Source organism: Nomascus leucogenys, chromosome 24 (genome assembly GCF_006542625.1).
Source record: "Nomascus leucogenys isolate Asia chromosome 24, Asia_NLE_v1, whole genome shotgun sequence".
Lineage (NCBI taxonomy): Eukaryota > Metazoa > Chordata > Mammalia > Primates > Hylobatidae > Nomascus > Nomascus leucogenys.
The window spans coordinates 11,407,545-11,426,657 of NC_044404.1; the positions used below are offsets into that span (position 1 = coordinate 11,407,545).

Sequence of the window (19,113 nt, forward strand, 5' to 3'; positions counted from 1 at the left end):
AATTTGGGGAGTATTTTTAGCCAGCTGTCTTCTCTGCCTCATCTCCTCCCAGAGTGTGCCGGGGCAGATAACTTAGTTGTTCTGAGAGAGGTGACCCCCGTCTCAGTGTCCGTGAGTCCCAGATGAATTGGCCAAGTCCTAGAAATAGAGGGGCTGCGGAGCGGGGAGGAAGAGGTCCCAATGACCAGCCCTTGACTGCCACCCTTTGTCGCTGGCCCCCTGGCCCTGTTCCCGTGACCCCAGTCAGATGCCACATTTTTATAATAAAACTAGGGCTGAGCAGGAAGGAGCTGGCAGGAGTTCATTACCTTGCTTATTTTCAAACTCTTCCTAACCCTTCTGTCTTGGTTGTTGTTTGACCTGAAAGATGAAGAGAACACTGCTGTCTTCTGTCATCTGTCTTTCTGCTTCACCTGCACAGGGCCAGGCCCCGTGGCAGTGCCCAGCAGTCACTGGGGACAGCGCTGAGGTTACTTATCCTGAGAAACCCTTGCACAGCCTGTCCCGCAGAGAAAAGACAGCCCTTCCGGGTCCCTGGTTTGGTCTGAGTCGTGGGAAAGGACCCTAGGGCATCACAGTCGCAGCCAGTACCCTGCAGCTCACAGAGTCAATCAGTTTGGTTTTATTTGCATTTGAACAGAAACCTTGAGAAAAAGCCAATTTGTTTATCTTCTAGGGGATAAAAATAGGCAAGTATGGCAGCCCTGCGGCCATGCAGGTCAGACACTGCAGCAGTGACACCGGGGTTTTATTAATCAATAGGATGTAGCTCACTTGTTCTGTCCTTTTAAAAAAAAGCCCACCCTGGAGAAGAGATGCTTGGCCCAGCTCCTACACAAGGGCAGCAGTCATCTCCGGGTCCAGGGAGCTCTTCTGGAGGTTTTTGCAAGTAGATTCTAGAGAACTGAGAGAACAAGAAGTCTGCCCCACTCTGGGCACATGGAATCTTCATTCAGAGAGTTTGGTTTGAATTGAGAGCTCTCAGTTTTGCATATCAGGTAACTATGATGTGAAAAGATGAAGCGGCCTCTTTACCTCTCAGAGTCAGCCCTCACCCTCTTCGCCTCCCCTCCTCTCAGAGAAGCTCCTTCATCCCTTTCTTCTCCTTTTGACTAGAGCTAGTGAGTGGAGAGAGTAACTGAACGGGAATTTCTTAGTGTTATTCTGTATCAATAATATATTTTAATCGTCAGTGCTATAGACTGGGTGGCTGGGGGTTGGGGAGCTGGTAGCTCTTGAAAATCACCAAGTGGCAGAAAGGAAGCTCTAGGAAGAACATCTAAAGGCTTAGTGCTAGTGGTGTCAGGTAATGCATATTGATACCTCAACTAAAAGAACATTTAGGGCTTTATTAAAATTGACTAATTCTTCCAAAGATAGGAGCTGAAGGAAGACTTAGATGAATAGAGGAGGGAGGAGGCTTGCAGGATGGTGAAGCCCTTTGCTTCCAGCTCTCTGCCTGCTCAGCCATTGCTCCGTCCCTCTGCAGTTAGATTATTCCTTGCAGATAGCAATCAACTGGAAGGAAGTGTGTGTGTCTAATTTGCATGAGATTATTTAAAACAACAACAAAAAAAGGTCTGCATTAGTCAGGGTGATGGTAAACAACGCAAAGAGAGATGCCTTTTATAATATAGCCTGTGCCTCAGCTTTCAGAGCCAAATATAATTCACTCACAATTGGCAGTTTCCTTTATTATTCCTTTTAACCTTTTGGATTCTGCAAGATCTCAATCTAAGATCAGCAGTTTGTCTTGGCAGTGGAGGGAAAGATGGGGCTAGGGCACCTCGATGTCCTATGTTGGCTCCATGGCAGCACTTTGACCCTGAAGGCAGGGTCATCACAGCACCAAGAGCCAATGACTGGGCAGATAACTAGTTGTGATCTGGAGACGGGTGGGTTGTTCCCACTCAGTCTCCCTAAGTTCCAAATGAATCACCTGAGTCCTGTAAATGCAGTCATGAAGCTGGCCAGTTCTGCCTAAGGTGGGGACATTCCAGAGGAAGATGACACTTAGGGAAGTCTCTGACAGGCATTTGGACTTGATTTAGGGTTAGAATGTTAGAACGAGAACAAGACGAGGACATTCTACCTTTTTCTCTCTAGTATTGTTCAAAAAGTTGTCCAGGCGTCATTTACAGATAGGAGCCAGGGGTTAAGTTCCTGTATTGTTTCAATGTAGCCCCAAAACAATATTCACTGGCTCCTTCCTGTAGATGAGAGTGGCGGGGTAGGGAGAAGAAAATGTAATCCTTTTCTGAAGCTCTTTAACGAGTCTGAAGACCTAGGACATAGTCTGAGTCTGCCATTTGATGTTTTGTAACTCTGGTGTAGTGGAAAGTCACTGGGCTGAAGAGGGAGAGCCTCAAGTGCCCATCGCATCACCACTCTCTACAAGTAGGATGTGGGGCATCGTTTCTTCCCTCCTTGGGCCTCAGGTTTCTTATCTGTTAAATGAGGGCAGTGACCAGGATAATGGCCCGGCTCTGAATATGATTCACTGAGATTGTTAAAACGCTTAATTTTTAAACGAAGAGAAAGGATTCATTCACCGTAACTAAATCAAAATCCTGACTCTCCCAGAGAACCAGGGATATCAGAATTTCAGCCAATATAAATTTTGAGCCTCAAATGATAAGGTCTCTGAAAAACAAGAGCTTGGAAGGAAGTACTGATGCCCTTTCAACTGTGGCCTCACTAGTGGGCTCGGCTGCGGTAATGCAACGAACATGTTTTATTAGGAAAATAGGCTTCATAAAAGCTCAGGGCCAGAGGGCAGAACTATGGGCAGGGAGTCCTGTCCCTTTAACCAGCTCCAGCTCTCAGGGCCACAGCACAGTCTGTAACTTACTGTATATTTCCCCAGTGTTAAACATTATTGTACTTGTTTATATTTGAAAGAGCCAAAAGGGAAAATGAGAATGCAACTGAATGCTCCTTTTGGGAAAATTATCTTCATTTGCAGCCAGCGGCTGACAAGGCACACGAACCACCAGGTTTATAAAATTCCGTAGTGTACCAGTGACCATCAGCCTGTGCTGACATTGCAGATGCTGCTTTCTTCTCTAATGGCTGATTATGAACTGGTTAAAACAATGTCTTTCCCACCAGGGCTCCGAAAGGGGTTCCCCTTCCTGTTTAGTAGGAGCGATCGGCAGTCGCTACACAGGCTGGAACCTGAGAGGCACAAACTCAGGGCGGGAGTATTCTCTGTTGTTGCCTGGCTTGCCTGTTGGTCCTGTCCCTGTTCCTCCTGGGAGGTGAAATTATGGGTAAAGCAGTCCCTTTGCAGCAAGCACCCCCTCTCTAGCTACACTCTACCGACCTTCAGCTTTTGTCTTTGGAAGGTGGTATGTGATGCGCTGTGAACCCTGGAAGCATTTTCATCCAGCCCACCAATCTGTTGAGAGCATGGTGCTATCAGGGCAACCCGGTGGCTCTTCAGACTTCCCAGTGGTGAGGCCGTGCCTGCCCTTGGCCAGCCCCACTGTGTGAAGAGGGTAAAGAGGGGAACAGCTGCAGTTTTAAGGGGATAGTCCTCAACTCCTCAGCACAGAGAGGGGAAAAAAGAGTCCAGGGCTGTTTAGAGAAGTTCGGGCATTTTCCTTTGACCAGCTGTGGTAGGGCATGAAAAGTTTGAGGGGTGGCTGCAGTCAACTCACATGCCAGTATGGTGCAGGGCAGAGCTGTGCTTTAAAGCATTAATGTGCACCATCTATTAGCCCCTAGGCACGGAGTATGAGGCACCATGCTTTTGAAGATGCTGATCCTCAGAACCTCCTTGTACTTCATCTACCCCCAGGGGCAAATATACCATGCTGTGGGCCTCTAATGGAGAGCTGCCGACCAGATGTGGAAAAGCTCTCGGCTGTAGTTTAAAAGCTCTGTGTTGCGGCTCGCTTGGAAGTTGGGACTCCCAGAACAGCAAGGGCTGGCCGAGTGGTCTTTTGCAGACTAACAGTGACCTCCCACCTGCTTTTCCCACTCTCAGCAGCTGGAGCGCCTCTGTACACACAGCCACTTCCTGAGCTGGCCCCTTGCGACCGCGCTCCTTTCATACTTGAGCGCCACATTTCGTTCTGTTCTTTGGGTTGGTCGGGGCTCTCTTCCTCCTCCCAAGAGTCAGTGTCCCAGATTGGCTCAGACCCGGTGGAAATATCCCAGCTGTGTCCCCACTGGAAATGTGGCCTTCATGGGTTTTCATTTGCCTTTCATTCTTCTAGGGGCAAATCCTCTCCACATGGCATAGCCACTGCAGATGGCGCCCTGCTACTTCCTGATGTCCCGTGTTGGTGTGGTTTAGAATGTCGAGAGGATTTCAAAAAGGGAAAAGAAAAGCTAGCCAAAGGCGATACAGGCAGCGTGTGATAGGCTAGAGTAATAATCATCTGAAAGTTTGGGCCTGGCCTTGTTTTGATCTGTTTTCTTGTTTTATTTTCTTCTTTACATTCTATATCCCATTCATACTAATCACAGTCAGTCCTGATTTTTCTTTTTATTTCTGCATTTGTCATAAAATAAAGCAAATTATTCCCGTCTTCAGAAACGATCTAGACTAATTAGTCGTCTCACCCAATAATTAGTTTTTTGTTTCCCTGTCTGTTTTCATGCATTATTGTTAGTTTTTTCCCCTCTTTTTTTTAACACCATTACAGATTAAAATGAGCCACATTTGCAGTTGATGGTATCTGTTTTCAGGGGAAGAATGGAGAATTGCAGTACGGAGCGACTTCAAAAGCAGCAATAAACTCAAGGATAAATTAAGGAAATTGAATGAGCCACATTTGGAAGCAGTGTTGAGGCTAATATTCTGTCGCTTAAGGTTAAATTGCAACTGAGAGAGGTTCCGGAGAATCTGAAATCGGGGAGGCAACTTACTAGGATGCGAGGCATTCTGTGGCTGTAAAGGTCTTTGCTCAGTGAAGATTTTGTTGCAGCTATGGACACTGGCAAAAGGTACTCACCTGCACTGATGTCCTCTTCTCCCCAGGGCTGACAGATGAAGAGATTGATATGGCCTTCCAGCAGTCGGGCACTGCTGCCGATGAGCCTTCGTCCTTGGGCCCAGCCACACAGGTGGTTCCTGTCCAGCCCCCTCACCTCATATCTCAGCCATACAGTAAGTCACCCACTCAAACTCCTGCTTAACCTTGATTGGGATTCAGGACTCTGGCCAAAGGGCAGTGTTCTGTATCTCCCAGACGTAGCAAACCGGGAGAAACTGGGAGCAGCAGAAAGCTCTTGGGTTTTTCCCAAGGAATGTGACACACCCCAGTCTTCTAGACAAACTTTTTAAAGTATGTGACAAAGGTTTAAGAAGAGACAAGGGATCAGAATAAATGATTTTATTGTTGTTTCAGGTATTTTGGTTACATGCAGAAAACCTGTACAACTATTTATTGATTCTGTTCCCATCTCCTCATACCAGTGCTTTTGAATGTTACTGTTTCACTAAAAACAACGTGAACATCTGACTCATGGGTGCATTCTTGTTTGCTCACTGCAATAACCTGTCTCCCACTTTTATTTTTTTAAGTTAATATTTGTAAGTTTAGGTCAGCCTCCATTTCCCTCCCTCCCTTGTCCTGGCTATACTTTGTACGTTTATGTAGTAGCAGTCTGTTAGGGAATTTCAGGTTAAAACATGAAGGTCCTTTTTGAATGTTGCTTTTAATTATATGAGATCATGACCCATGAGGTGTCTTTAGTTGTTCTTAAATGAAAGCTACTATAGGAATAAAGTTTCTTCAAACAAGTTATAAATGCATACCTCCAAAATGCAGCCAGAAGCCCTCCTTGAAATCACTTATAAAAAGTTTAAAAAGGCTAAAATTGACTACAAAGCTATGGAAAATAGCTCCATTTTGTTTCTTTAATGAAACTCAGCATTGGGCCGGGCATGGTGGCTCACCCGTCTAATCCCTGCACTTTGGGAGGCTGAGGCGGGTGGATCACCTGAGGTCAGGAGTTCCAGACCAGCCTGGCCAACATGATGAAACCCTGTCTTTACTAAAAATACAAAAAATTAGCCAGATGTGGTGGCAGGCGCCTGTAATCCCAGCTACTCAGGAGGCTGAGGAAGGAGAATTGCTTGAACCCGGGAGGTGGAGGTTGCAGTGAGCCAAGATCGTGCTACTGCACTCCAGACTGGGCAACAAGAGCGAAACTCTGTCTCAAAAAAACAAACAGGCAGGGCGCAGTGGCTCACGCCTGTAATCCCAACACTTTGAGAGGCCAAGGCAGGCGGATCACTTGAGGTCAGGAGTTCGAGACCAGCCTGGCCAACATGGTGAAACCCTGTCTCTACTGAAAATACAAAAAATTAGCCGGGCGTGGTGGCACACGCCTGTAATCCTAGCACCTCAGGGGGCTGAGGCAGGAGAATCACTTAAACCCAGGAGGTGGAAGTTGCAGTGAGCCGAGATCGCGCCACTGCACTCCAGCCTAGATGACACAGCGAGACTCTGTCTCAAAAAAAAAAGAAAAAATAAAGAAACTCAACATTGGATCTGTAATCTCTTAAAATGCCTTTTCTATAATTGTTATTTTAATTGTTATTCTCAGAAGTTTTATTTTTTCAAAAAATGATTTAAAACTGTTAGATATCAGATTTTAAGGCCGGGTGCAGTGGCTCACGCTTGTAATCCCAGCACTTTGGGTGGCTGAGGCGGGCGGATCATGAGGTCAGGAGTTCGAGACGACCCTGGGCAACAAGAGCGAAACTCCATCTCAAAAAAACAAACAGGCCGGGCGCGGTGGCTCACGCCTGTAATCCCAGCACTTTGGGAGGCCAAGGCGGGTGGATCACTTGAGGTCAGGAGTTCGAGACCAGCCTGGCCAATGTGGCAAAACCTTGTCTCTAATAAAAATACAAAAATTAGCTGGGCGTGGTGGCGGGTGCCTGTAATCCCAGTTACTCAGGAGGCTGAGGCAGGAGAATCACTTGAACCGAGGAGGTGGAGGTTGCAATGAGCTGAGATCATGCCATTGCACTCCAGCCTGGGTGACAAGAGCAAGACTCTGTCTCAAAAAAAAAAAAAAAAAATAGTGTTAAGATATCAGATTTTAAAAGGCATATTTTAAAATGACAGATTCGTTTTGATCCCCCAGCACCTGGTCTGAAGCTGCCTTCTTTCCCTCACCTCAGCACTGTTTTCATTCAGCTCAGCTGCAGCCAGGCAGGTGTGTGATCTTGGCGGTAGAGCCAAAAAGGCCTTCTCTTCTCCGGACTTGCTGAAGGGCCAGCCAGTGGGTTGGAATCTGCTGCCTGTGTTACAGATCTTATTTAGAGATCTCCTTCTTTGGCTGTCCACAAAAGGCTGAATGGGGGAGGCCAGGGAGTGTGTGCTCAAGTGTGTCAATCTGTCAGTGCCTTGCCTGGGTGACCCACTGCAGGGTGCAGAGCTTCAGTGGTGAGCCTTGTCCTGCATTCGGGCTACTGAGTTAGCACCTGTGACTTGTCAGCTTGGGGCCCCTTTCTCCTTCCTGGCCAGCTTTTTTTCCAATCCATTGTAGTTGCTTTGGGTCCTAAGCTGACTTTATGTGCTTCTTTTTAACCAAAGGCTGAGTCTCCACACTTTTTCTTTAGTTGTGTCCCTGGGCCCAGCCTAGTGTAATGGGATTTGTTGAGGATAGGCAGCGGCAGCTGGGGTGCAGAATTTTCTAAGATGCACATCTGTTCTATTCCAGCTGTTTCCTCCAGTGGCTTAGTACCAAACAGGTCTCTCGGCTACTTGGAAACTTCTTACTCAGAACAAATTGTTCTGGTTGATCACAGAGTTGGCGTAAAACATCATATGTTCACCTACTTTCCATAGACACAAAGGGTTAAACTGTTAGTCTTTCTGAAAGAGGAAAAGAATGGGGTGGGGAGGGGCAATTCAGTTATTTAAATCATACTCATGTGCAGATCAATCTGAGAAAAAGCAATACATGTTGAGGTATTTAGGTAGGAATATTTTTAAGAGCCTCCCAGTCCTAAAAATAAAATACACGTTCTTAGACACAGACTTCTTCCTGCTTTGACACTAGTGTAAAAACAATGGTAACGATAATTTTAAATACCTGAAGTTTTTAGTTGTCATCACTGAGCCTCATTCTTCTCGTACCGTTACATTGCTCCTCTCACTCCGGGGCTGACTCTACCTCTTCACTTCTGTACTTTTGCCAAGGGGTGTCAAAACTGCTTAAAAAAAAAAAAAAAAGCTTGATTTTGATTAATATAGAGAAACAAGACTTTGCCTGACTGATAATAAAACTGATAAATGACATTTGAATTACTTGTAGCGGTAATTTATTACATAAAATATCTTTTATTTGACATGCGATTAGTTGCTGGAAGCATCACTCAATCTGACTAGTTTAAACATGCTCTAAAATGAACCCCAGTAAAAATCAGGGCTGTCTGCTGCTGGCGTTATGAAATATACTAATCCTGGAGTGAGGGAAAAATCTGACTTTAAATATTTAAATGATTAATTGGGTTTATATATTTTTTTTTACCTTTCTAACCCCCTTAATTACAAGCAAACTCAGGGGAGTTTCTGAACTAGGTGCGCAATCTGCATGCTTATCACTGAGGCATTGTCTGTGTCCGGGAGGGATTTATGGCCTGTTCATGTGCATTCCTGCCGATTTTACATCTAGATCCCCGGCAGCCTTTTCCTTCCCATTTCTTGGCTTTTTACGGACATTCCATCTCTGAGCCCCAAGCCTAGAAAATGGGATCCCCTGGGCCTAGCCCCAAACACTCAGGTCTCAAGGTAGGGTAGCTTTTCCAAGACCACCCCAGGGAGCCCAGTGCTCTTCACCTTTGAACTTGCTGGCCCACCTGCTCAGTGGCAGGTGTGCCACTGAGTGCCTCTTTCGGCATCTCTGTTCTTTGGTGAATGTGGTTGACCTTGAGATGTTAGCAAATGCCAGTGTTGGCAGAGAGAACGTAGAGACCTGCCTGAATAGTAACAGTTCAATTTCTCAGTATTTTTATTAACCGTCTACTATACGCTCAGTACTGTATCATGCGAGAGATCCAAAACCTGATCTTTAAGCACCTTGCCAGCTCTTTGGGAAAGATAAGATAAACTCTTAAGAAAAGGATAATAATATAAGATGTTGTGATTTAATGCCAAAATTAATTATACAGACAAGAAATTCTGAAGTTCTGAAATACAGAAAAGAGAAGAATTAATGTGGGCTAGAGTCAGGGAAGGCTTTTGTGAAAGTGATAGGAGGTTGGCACCAAGGGGAAGCTTGGTGTCACCTGGTGTGAGCATAAACCAGTGCTCTTGGGGGTTAGAAGAAAGTTGGTACAGTTCAGGAGAAGTCAAGCTGCGATTTGAGAGAAGATCTGACATTCTCCATTTCTCATTTTGGTTTCTTGTCTGGCTTTACATTGGGAGTCAGCACATGTGTATAGGTGCAGGCCTAGCCCAGTCCTGAGCAGAGGCCTGATAAATGCTGGTTGATTGATTCACACCAAGCTGATTTGTCTTCATCCTCCCAGAGAGACCAAGAAGCTTTGAGATATAAGCAGGACCAATGTAAATTTTGTCAGATAATAATTTCTTCTTAGATTTGAACATTTTCCCTCCATTGTCTTTGATAAACAATTTAAACGCCTTCAAAGACTGACCTAGAGCTTCAGTTGCCTCTTCTTAAAATAGGATGTCAGTGTCTGAGGCCCGTGAAAGGTTTTGAACCATTTCATTAGAAATCCTGAGAGAGAGTGAGTTATTCCTCTGTTTACTTCTTTTGTAGCCCTGTGTAGTAACATAAACTTATCTGTGATTATCTTAATTCACTGAGCAAGCATTGTTATTGAATGCCTACTGTGTGCCAGACCCCTGGGCTAAAGAGATTAACAAGGCCTGGTTGCTCTCTCTGGTTGCTCCCGTCTGGTAGGAAAGATGGTTAGGCCAACATAGCAGTGCCTGTCAGGTGGCCCTGGTGAGGACGGTGGCACAGAAGAGGTGATGGGAAGCTTCAGAGAGCAGATGTCTAACTGAATGTGGTGGGCTGATTGGTTCAGTGATCAGACAGGATAGACAAGAGCATTCCAGGCTAACACAAAAGCACATAGATGTGAAACTGATGAATTTAAGAAACTCTAGGTTGTTGGACGTGGCGCCTGTAATCCCAAGTCTTTGAGAGGCCGAGACAGGAGGAGCACTTTGAAGCTAGGAGTTCAAGACCAGCCTGGGCAACATAGTGAGATGCCATCTCTGTAAAAAAATTTAAAAAACAAAACTAGCCAGGCATGGTGGTATGTGTACTTGGGAGGCTGAGGTGGGAGGATTGCTTGAGCCCAGGAGGTCGAGTCTGCAGTGAACCATGACTGAACCTCTGCACTGCAGCCTGGGCGCCAGAGCAAGGCCCTGTCTCTAAAAAACCAAAAAGAAAGAAACTCTGAGTTGTTCAGAGTGGCTGGAGCATGGGATGAGAGAGTCAGAAGAAATGGCTGGAGAAAGGGTGGCTCTGTCAACTCCGACAGAGGACAGCCAAAAGCACAGTGATGTTTTACTTTGAAATGCATCATCTAATTATTTTTGTGCCATACGACCTATATGGCTATTTTATTCTTAGACTAATATTAAAATTATTTGTATCGTCTCAGCAGGTGCCATGAGGTTAGTTAGGGGAGACATGGGTCGGGGGGCATCAGCCGGAGGCCATTGTTCCTGTGCTGAGCCTGTAGTGCCTACGCTATGTGCTCATTGTTGTTCTTCATGGTTAGGCCAGCACTCACTCCTCCAGGGAGTCCTTCCAGTGCCTCCATTCTGACGTGGAGGGAAGCTCCCCTCAAGCCCCTAGACTCCCCACCCCGCCCCACTGCACTTAAACATTTATTCCAGTGTCTCCGCTATTAAACTGTGAGTTCTGAGGCTTAAAAAAATCTAGTGGCCTGAGGCTCTGACTGAGCAGGTGTTCTAGAAATGCTTGTGGAATGGATTAACAGAGGTGGAAATGTGCTTGAGAATGGAAGGGCTGTCATGCGGACGAGCTGCCCTGGTGGTCGGTCGGTGATACGGTCTGTGAGCTCAGCTGGTGCAGACTGCTCTGGGCAGGCTGTGGAAGAAGTAGGGGATGGGACCCGCTTTCAGGAGCTGCTGTTCATCGTAGAGGGAAGCCCTTCATTGCTTGGAGAAAGACAGGGAAGACCATCCCATGTCACCTTGCATGGTGAGAATGTTGAGAGCTTTCAGAATTTGAGAACAAAGGAAACTCCCAGAACGCTAGTCTTAGGCAAGGCTTTCTGGAAGGGGCAGGACTTGAACTGGCTTTGAAGATCAGTCAGCCATAAGGTAGACCCAAGGCGTCAAGGAAGGCATCACTGTGGAGAGGGGACAGCAAAGGCCTGGGGCCAGGGTGGCCTGTGCATAAGTGATACGGAGGTGACAGTAAACAGAAAGCATGCATGGGCAGCCTCGAGGTTCCCGTCAGAAAGCAAAATAGCACGTCGCCTCCACCTCTCTCTCTGTCTCTTCCATTTCTCTCTCATGCTTCCATTTCTTTCTCTGCTGGTTTAGCAGACAAATCTCTCTTTTTGCTACCTGAAAGTTACTGGTTTATATATGAAGAAAGTATTTCTTTAATTTTGAGGAAATTGTTTTCTTTTGTCCATGGTGCCGGTTTGGATTAGCAAGCACCCTCTCTCCATTTTGTTGCTGTGTGTTCTGCCTGGTGTGGTGCCATGTGGGGGCTGGATAAATGCCATTTGTGGATGTTGAAGAGGGTAAGTATCACGAGAAGGAACCGAAATGAAGTGATCCTTTCCTTAGGTTTCTTGGACCATTAAAAGTCTTTGGTGTTGGTGGCAGTTAGGATTCTGGCTGTGCTGACAGTTTGTTAGTTTTAGAAAATTCTGCTACAGGTGGCAGAGAACTCCAAACAAGAGTGGCTTAAAGAGATAGAGGAATTTTTCTCTATTACATAAATGTAGGCAGCCCAGGCTGCCCAGGAGGCTCTGTGGTCTGCAGGGACCCTGCTCTGCCTCACTGCTCTGCATTCCTGACTGGCTGTCATCCGTCTCGTGGTGCAGTATGAATGCTTCAGCTCCAACTATCCCACCTGCTGTCCAGCCAGCGAGAGCGGGGAGAAGGCGGGAAAAGGGCAGGCTGCCTTCTAAGGACACCTCTTGGAAATTGCCCATGTCACTTCCACTTCCTCCCCATTGGCTGGATCTTGCATGGCCATCCTTGCCTGCGAGTAAGGCTGAGATGTAGTCCTGATCTCGGTAGCACATGTCCTCAGCTTTCCACATCCCATAGGAGGTTTGAGTTCTGATAAATACTAGGTTTAGGATAATGGTTACCTCTGGGCTGGGGAGGAACACATGGCTAGCTTCAGTGGTATTTGGAAAGTTTTAGCTAGTAAATAAGGCAGGTTAGAATTGCTCATTGTATTCCTGTTCTTATAACTTAAATAAATGTTATATTCTTTTGTATGCATCAAATATTACAGGGTACGTTTTTTAAAATTGCATTAGAATTCTCAGGTCTGGCTTATTCTCTTGGTCCCAGCTGCAAACTGTGCAGAGAGAAAACTTAGAGCCTACACCACTGGGTAGTGTTCCCAAGCACTCCTGACTTCCAGTAGCTCTTTTTTAAAAAAAATTCTGAATGGATTTTTTATTTTTTAAAAGTCTTATTGAGACATAATTTGCGTAAAATAAAATACACCCATTTTAATTGTACAATTTGAGTTTTGATAAGTGTACATTTCCATATAACCATCATTGCATGATAGAACATTTCCAATACCCTGAAAGGTTCTCTTGGGTCCCATTTCCAGTCAATCCACCCTCCTTGATCCTGGCTTGAAGGCAACCACTGATCTGCTTTCTATTACTACCTATTAGATTTCTTTCCTAGAGTTTTTTTCTTTTTTTAATATAAATAGAATCATACAGTATTGTACTCTTTTTTCTATTTTTTTTTTTTTTTTTTCCGCTCAACGTAATGTTGCTGAGATTCACCCAAATTGCTGTACGTATCCGAAGCCTTTTCCTTTTTACCATTGGGTGGGTGGTGTTCCATTGTAGGGATGCACCACAGTTTGTTTATCCATTCACCAGTTGATGGACTTTGGGTTGTTTCCAGCTTTGAGCTATTATGAATAAAACTTTTGTGAACATTCGTATACAAGTCTTTGTATGTTTTTATTTCTCTTGGGTGAGCGCCTAGAAGTAGAATTGTTGGTTTATATGTTAAGTGTATGTTTAACTTTATAAGAAGCTGCTAAACTGTTTTCTGGAGTGGTTGCATCATTTTACCTTCCCACCAGCAATGTTTGAGAGTTCTAGTTGCTACATATCCCCAACAGTTGGTCTTCTCAGTCTTTTTAATTTTAGCAATTTTAGTCTGTATATGCTGGTATCTCATGGTGGTTTGGGTTTATATTTCTTTGATGACTGATTAGGTTGAGCCTCTCTTTGTGTGTTTATTGTCCACTTGCATATCTTTCTTGTGAAGAGTGTGTTTCAGTATTTTGCCCATTATTAACAGTCTTCTTACTGAGTTGAATGAGGTTTTTAATGTATTCTAGATTCAAGTCATTGGTCAGATACATGTAATGTTTACGAGTATTTCCTCCCAGTTGGTGGCTTGCCTTTTTATTTTCTTAACATTACCTTTTGAAGAGCACACAATTTTAATTTTGATGACATATATTTATCTTTTTTTCCTTTTATGATTCATGGTTTTGCATCCTAAAGAAGCCTTTGTCTATCCCAAGGTTGAAGAGACTTTCTCCTATATTGTCTTCTACGAAGTTTTATAGTGTTAGTTTTTTGGAGACAACATCTCACTCTGTTGCCCAGACTATATTTATTATATATTTATATATATTATACACAAATATATATAACTTTACATATATATATACACATATATATACACACATATATATACACACATATATATATATACACACACACATATATATATACACAGAGAGAGAGAGAGATATCATTCTCTTTCATTACTGAGTTGTATTCCAGAGATCAGTGGGCTTTCTTTTTCTTTTTTTTTTTTGAGACAGAGTTTCACTCTTGTTGCCCAGGCTGGAGTGCAATGGCGTGATCTCGGCTCACTGTAACCTCTGCCTCCTGGGTAGGTTCAAGTGATTCTCCTGCCTCAGCCTCCCGAGTAGCTGGGATTACAGGCATGCGCTACCACGCCCGGATAATTTTGTATTTTTAGTAGAGACGAGGTTTCTCCATGTTGGTCAGGCTGGTCTCGAACTCCTGAACTCCTGACCTCAGATGATCCGTCTGCCTTGGCCTCCCAAAGTGCTGGGATTACAGGCACGAGCCACCGCCTGGACTTTTTCTTTAAATGGGTATATTTTAGACTTCGTGAGCCACATGTGTCTCTGTCACATGTTTTCCTTCTCACCTTTTTCTCTTCTCCCTCCATCCTCTCTTCTTTCTCCTCCTTCTTCCTCTTCCTGTTCTTCTTCTCCCTTTCCCATGACCACAATTCTTTAAAAATTTAATAACCAGGCTGGGTGCAGTGGCTCACGCCTGTAATCCCAGCACTTTGGGATGTGAGGTGGGTGGATCACTTGAGGTCAGGAGTTTGAGGCCAGCCTGGCCAACGTGGTGAAACCCCGTCTCTACTAAAAATATAAAAATTAGCTGGGCATGGTGGCATGCCTGTAGTCCCAGCTACTTGCGAGGCTGAGGCAGGAGAATCACTTGAACCCAGGAGGTGGAGGTTGCAGTGAGCTGAGGTTGCGCCACTGCACTCCAGCCTGGGTGACAGAGCGAGACTCTGTTCCCCCGCCAAAATAAAAAAAAAAAAAATTAATAACCATTCTTAGCTCATGGCTATATAAAAATAGGCTAAAGTAGGACTGGCCAACTGGCTATAGTGCTAACTTCTGTTGCTCCATGTACCGCAATTTCTTTATCTGTTGACCAGTTGGTAGTCATCTGGCTCACTCCCAGTTTGGGGCTATTATGAGTAATGCTGCTGTGAACGTTCATGTATAAATCTTTATGTGCACTTATACTTTCATTTCCTAGGAGTGGAATGGCTTAGTCACATGTTAGGTACATGTTTAACTTTAAAAGAAACTGTCAAACTATTTCCCAAAATGGTTGTAGCATTTGTGTTCTCATCAGCAATATGTAAGAGTTTCAGTTGCTCCATATCTTTGTCAACACCTGATAGTCTCATTTTTGAGTTTAGCCATTCTAATGTGTATGTAATAGAACCTTATTGTATAGTACTTTTAATTTGGATTTCTCTAATGGCTAATGACATCCAGCATATTTTCATGTACTTATTGGCCATTCATATATCTTTTGTAAAGAGTCACTTCCAATCTTATGCCCATTTTAAAAGCCACTTTGTCTTTTTATTATTATTGAATTGTCAGAGCTCTTTATATATTCTAGTTACAAGTCCTTTGTCAGATATATGCTTGGCAGATATTTTCTCCCAGCCTACGGCTTGTCTCTTCATTTTCTTGACAGTGCCTTTTGAAAAGCAAAAGCTTTAAATTTTGATGGTGTCCATTTGATCATTTTTTTCCTTTTTGGTTCATGTTTCTTATATCTTAAGATGTTTTTGTTTACCCCAAGGTTGCAAAGATTTTCTTCTATGCTTTCTGATTTCTTATAGAAGTTTTATAGTTTTTGCTTTCTTGTTTAGGTGTGACCCATTTTGAGTTAATTTTTGTCTATGGTATAAGGTGAGAGTCAAGGTTCATTTTTTTTTCCTGTGGATATCCAGTTGTTCAGCATGGCTGTTGCAAAAATTATCCTTTCCCCATAGAGCTACCTTGGCCTCTTTATCAAAAATCAGTTGACCATGTAAGCATGGGTCTATTTCTGGACTCTTATGAATTCTTAACAGCTTAATTAGAGCTCATATTTTTTAATCTATGGAGAGGGGATATAGATATGCCTCTCGGTGTCCTTCCTGCCTAAAGATGACACTGCTAATAACATTGTAGCCCATGAAAAGTGGAAAAGATTGTCTTTCATGGGATGTACGTGTAAATACAGGCTTTGCATTTTCCAACACGACTACTGTTGGGCTACTGTGGTGCCTTTTGCCATCCAGGCTGCCAGGTCCTTCTGTTCAGAGCAGAGACGATATGTTTCTGTTGCTGCTCTCTGGGCCTGTCTTTCTGCCCACTGCCAGCCATCCACAGCCATGTGCTTCAGGGCCCGCCCCGCCCCCAAGCCGTTCTCAGCCCAGCCAGGTCCCCGTCTCTCCGCACTTGTGCTCTCCACCTCTGTGCTGTAGCAAGCACTGATTTGGTGGGCTGGCTTTATTCCAGGACCTTACTGGGAGTGAGCCTGTCTTGTCATTTAATTTTCAGGGTGGCTTCTGAGCGAAGCTGATGGGCTGATGTGAGAAGCTAGAGACACTGCTGTATGGAGGCATGGCTCCAACCCTGTTGAGCCTGGAGGCGACCTCAATGGGCTGGCCCCGTTTCTGCCACTGCCTTGCCCATGCTTGGGCTGCCAGCCTCCCCAAGGACGTGATAGTTCTCTCCCTCTTGTCAGCCAGCACATCACTGGAGTGCCAGTTGTCTCGGCAGGATGGTTCCGTGACAGCTCTCAGCTCTGTGTTGCCGATGAACCTTTACTGGATTGCAGAATTTCCATGGTGTGGATCAGTCTGTGACTTGCTCAACAAGGTTTCAGGCCTAACATTGCCGTGTTGTACGCACAAGTCCCAGTCCTGTGTATGCGTTCTTAGTTGATGATGTTTGTTCTCACCTGTTAGGTGAGAATTTGGTTGGTGGAGGTATAAAGAAACAGAGTCATGTTGGTTTTGTTGGTGTTCAGTGACTAGTTAGGAGCTGTGGGGATGCACCTCTCCTGCCCCCACTCTCTACCATGGTTTTACCCGAACTGGAGCCTTTGCGCAGGCTGACCTCCATGGAGCCGGGCAGAGCTTAAGCTAGTTCGTGGAGTCCTTGGAAGGCTGGGTTTTGAAGAGCACCATGCCCTTTGCTGTATAGCAGTTTGTCCCCTGACCTCATTGCAGCCCACAGTGCCACAGCATAGAGGCAGTCCAGGAAGGCCCAGGTGTGCAGGATGAGGATTGCCGCCACAGATGCCCGTCTCTTCAGCCTTCAAAGAGATGCCAGGGCTTTGGTACTGGTGAGGAACCCCTGCCACGCAACCAGGGCGCCGGTCCTTAGACAGCCGGGCTCTGAGTGAGAGTGAAGATATCTCCTGTTCTTGGATTCTTTGGGGCTCACAAAGCCCTGCCCCCTTCAGTCAGTGCTTGATAAGAAGAGAAAAATGTCCTTGGAACCCCCCTGGCTGGTGGTGGCACGAGGGTTTCTGACCCCAGGCTTGTTGCCCACTTGCTACCTTGTCTGCCTTGTCTGCATGGCAGGCTGGTCCCTGCTTCTAGAGTGGAGACTCGAAGCATTTAAAAAGCCCACTCATTCTCTTCCTTTTCTTCCCAGCTAGAGAAGAGTGACTGCCCCATCTCCTGCCCTTATCTTTATACCTCCGGACATTCGGGGAGCCTGGTGGCAGGGAGGTATGCTCCCAGGCACGCTGCTCTCAGTTCCCTTGCAGGGTCTGCACCAGACTTGGAAAAAATAGGCCCCAGGGTAGGGAGGGGCAGGACTCGAGGTGGTCGTGGCTGGGAGTTTGAGCTAGTGTGGACCATGCTGATGTTTTTGCAGTAGCCTGGTCTGTTACCCTCTGAGAGCCACACAGCGGGTAGGAGTCATCTCTATCCGAGTTTTTCTCTTTTTTCATTTTGCCACAAGACAGAATTGTATCACACATCTCCAAAACAAGTAAAATGGCATTTCAGCTTCTTGTCTTTATAGACTCCCTGAACTTTAGGAAAGATCATTCTGGTCCCTTTTCATTAATAATGAAAACCAGGGGGCAATAAAATGTTCTTAACGTGAGCATGGCAGGAATGAGGAGCGGTGAGGGGTGAAGGGTGAGGCTGCAGGGACCACAGGTGTTTCTTGGGGCTGGAAGAGCTCAGAACTCTGGAAAGTGAGGTAGCTGTTGGAGGGTCCTGGTCCTCAACCCACACAGCCAGCGTCTGTTCAGCCTTGACAGCCCAGAGGGCCCCAGAGAAGGCTGTCCTCCTCATGGCGGGATGTTTGTGGGTGAGCAGAGGAATCCAGCAAACTCCAGGTACTGGTCAAGCTTTCAGCCCAGTCACAGCTGCTTTCTTGCAAGAAGCTTCGTGGTGTCTGAGAAATCAGTGGTGAATATGGTATTTGGGCCATGGGCCCCATTCTGCACCTGTTCTGCCTGAGGATTTTGGCTGCAGGGAGGGATCTTCCGGGTATGGATGGAGGCCCTCCTGAGCAGGGACTCTGAGGGAGCGGGGTGGCCAGGTTGCTCTGTCTTCACTTTTTCCTCCTGAAAATGGACTTGCACTACATGTCAGGTTTTGTATCTGGAGTGCCAAGCAGAGCTGGCTAGAAGAGGGGAGACAGAAGAGACACCTGACCGGGACTCCCAAGTGCCTGTCTCCCTGGGGTCAAGGTGAAAGATCCGTCTGCCTCAGTGGGCTTAGAGCTCCCTGTGTAACGAGAGGTGATTAGTGTCGGGTGGGGGTGTCCACCATCATCAGCGAAGTAGCACTGTCCCCTTCCCATGGCAGTTTCTTAGACACTGAGTGTCACTGCACAGCCTGGGAAGGGAGTGGGGAAGTCCTTTCTAACCATAACACAAACCCCAGAACCCATAAAAGAATAGATTGATAAATTTGTATAAAAACCTCTGCATGCGACGAAACACCATTAGCAGAGTCACAAGAAAAATAAACCAGAGAAGATGTTTGCGATGCAGATCACAGACAACGGGCTAATATCCCTGCTATATAAAAAGTCTCTCTAAAGTGACAAGGGAAAAGAAATCAAGTAGAAAAGTGGAGAGCATACAGTACACCGAAAAGGAAATGCTGATGAAAACATGCTCAATCCTCACTCAAAATGAGATCAATGCAAATTAGAACTAGAGTGAACTTCTGCTTTCCTGCTGTGGTATTGGCAGGAATCTCTGCGTTTGAATCGTGCATCGTATGGGCGCAGCCATGGGGAAGCAGGCATTGCGCAGGGGCTCAGGGTGAATTATCGGCCCCATGGAGGCAGCGTGGCAGTATTTCT

General features: G+C 45.6%; 1 protein-coding gene across 1 annotated transcript in view; it reads left to right on the forward strand.

Moving 5' to 3' along the window:
* PEX14 (peroxisomal biogenesis factor 14) overlaps positions 1-19,113 on the forward strand; it is a 155,093-nt gene that overhangs the window by 120,430 nt on the left and 15,550 nt on the right. Inside the window, exon 4 of the mRNA XM_003274236.4 lies at positions 4,991-5,119. Within this exon, the coding sequence (XP_003274284.2) occupies positions 4,991-5,119 (129 nt within the window). The remainder of the gene's footprint in view (positions 1-4,990; positions 5,120-19,113) is intronic.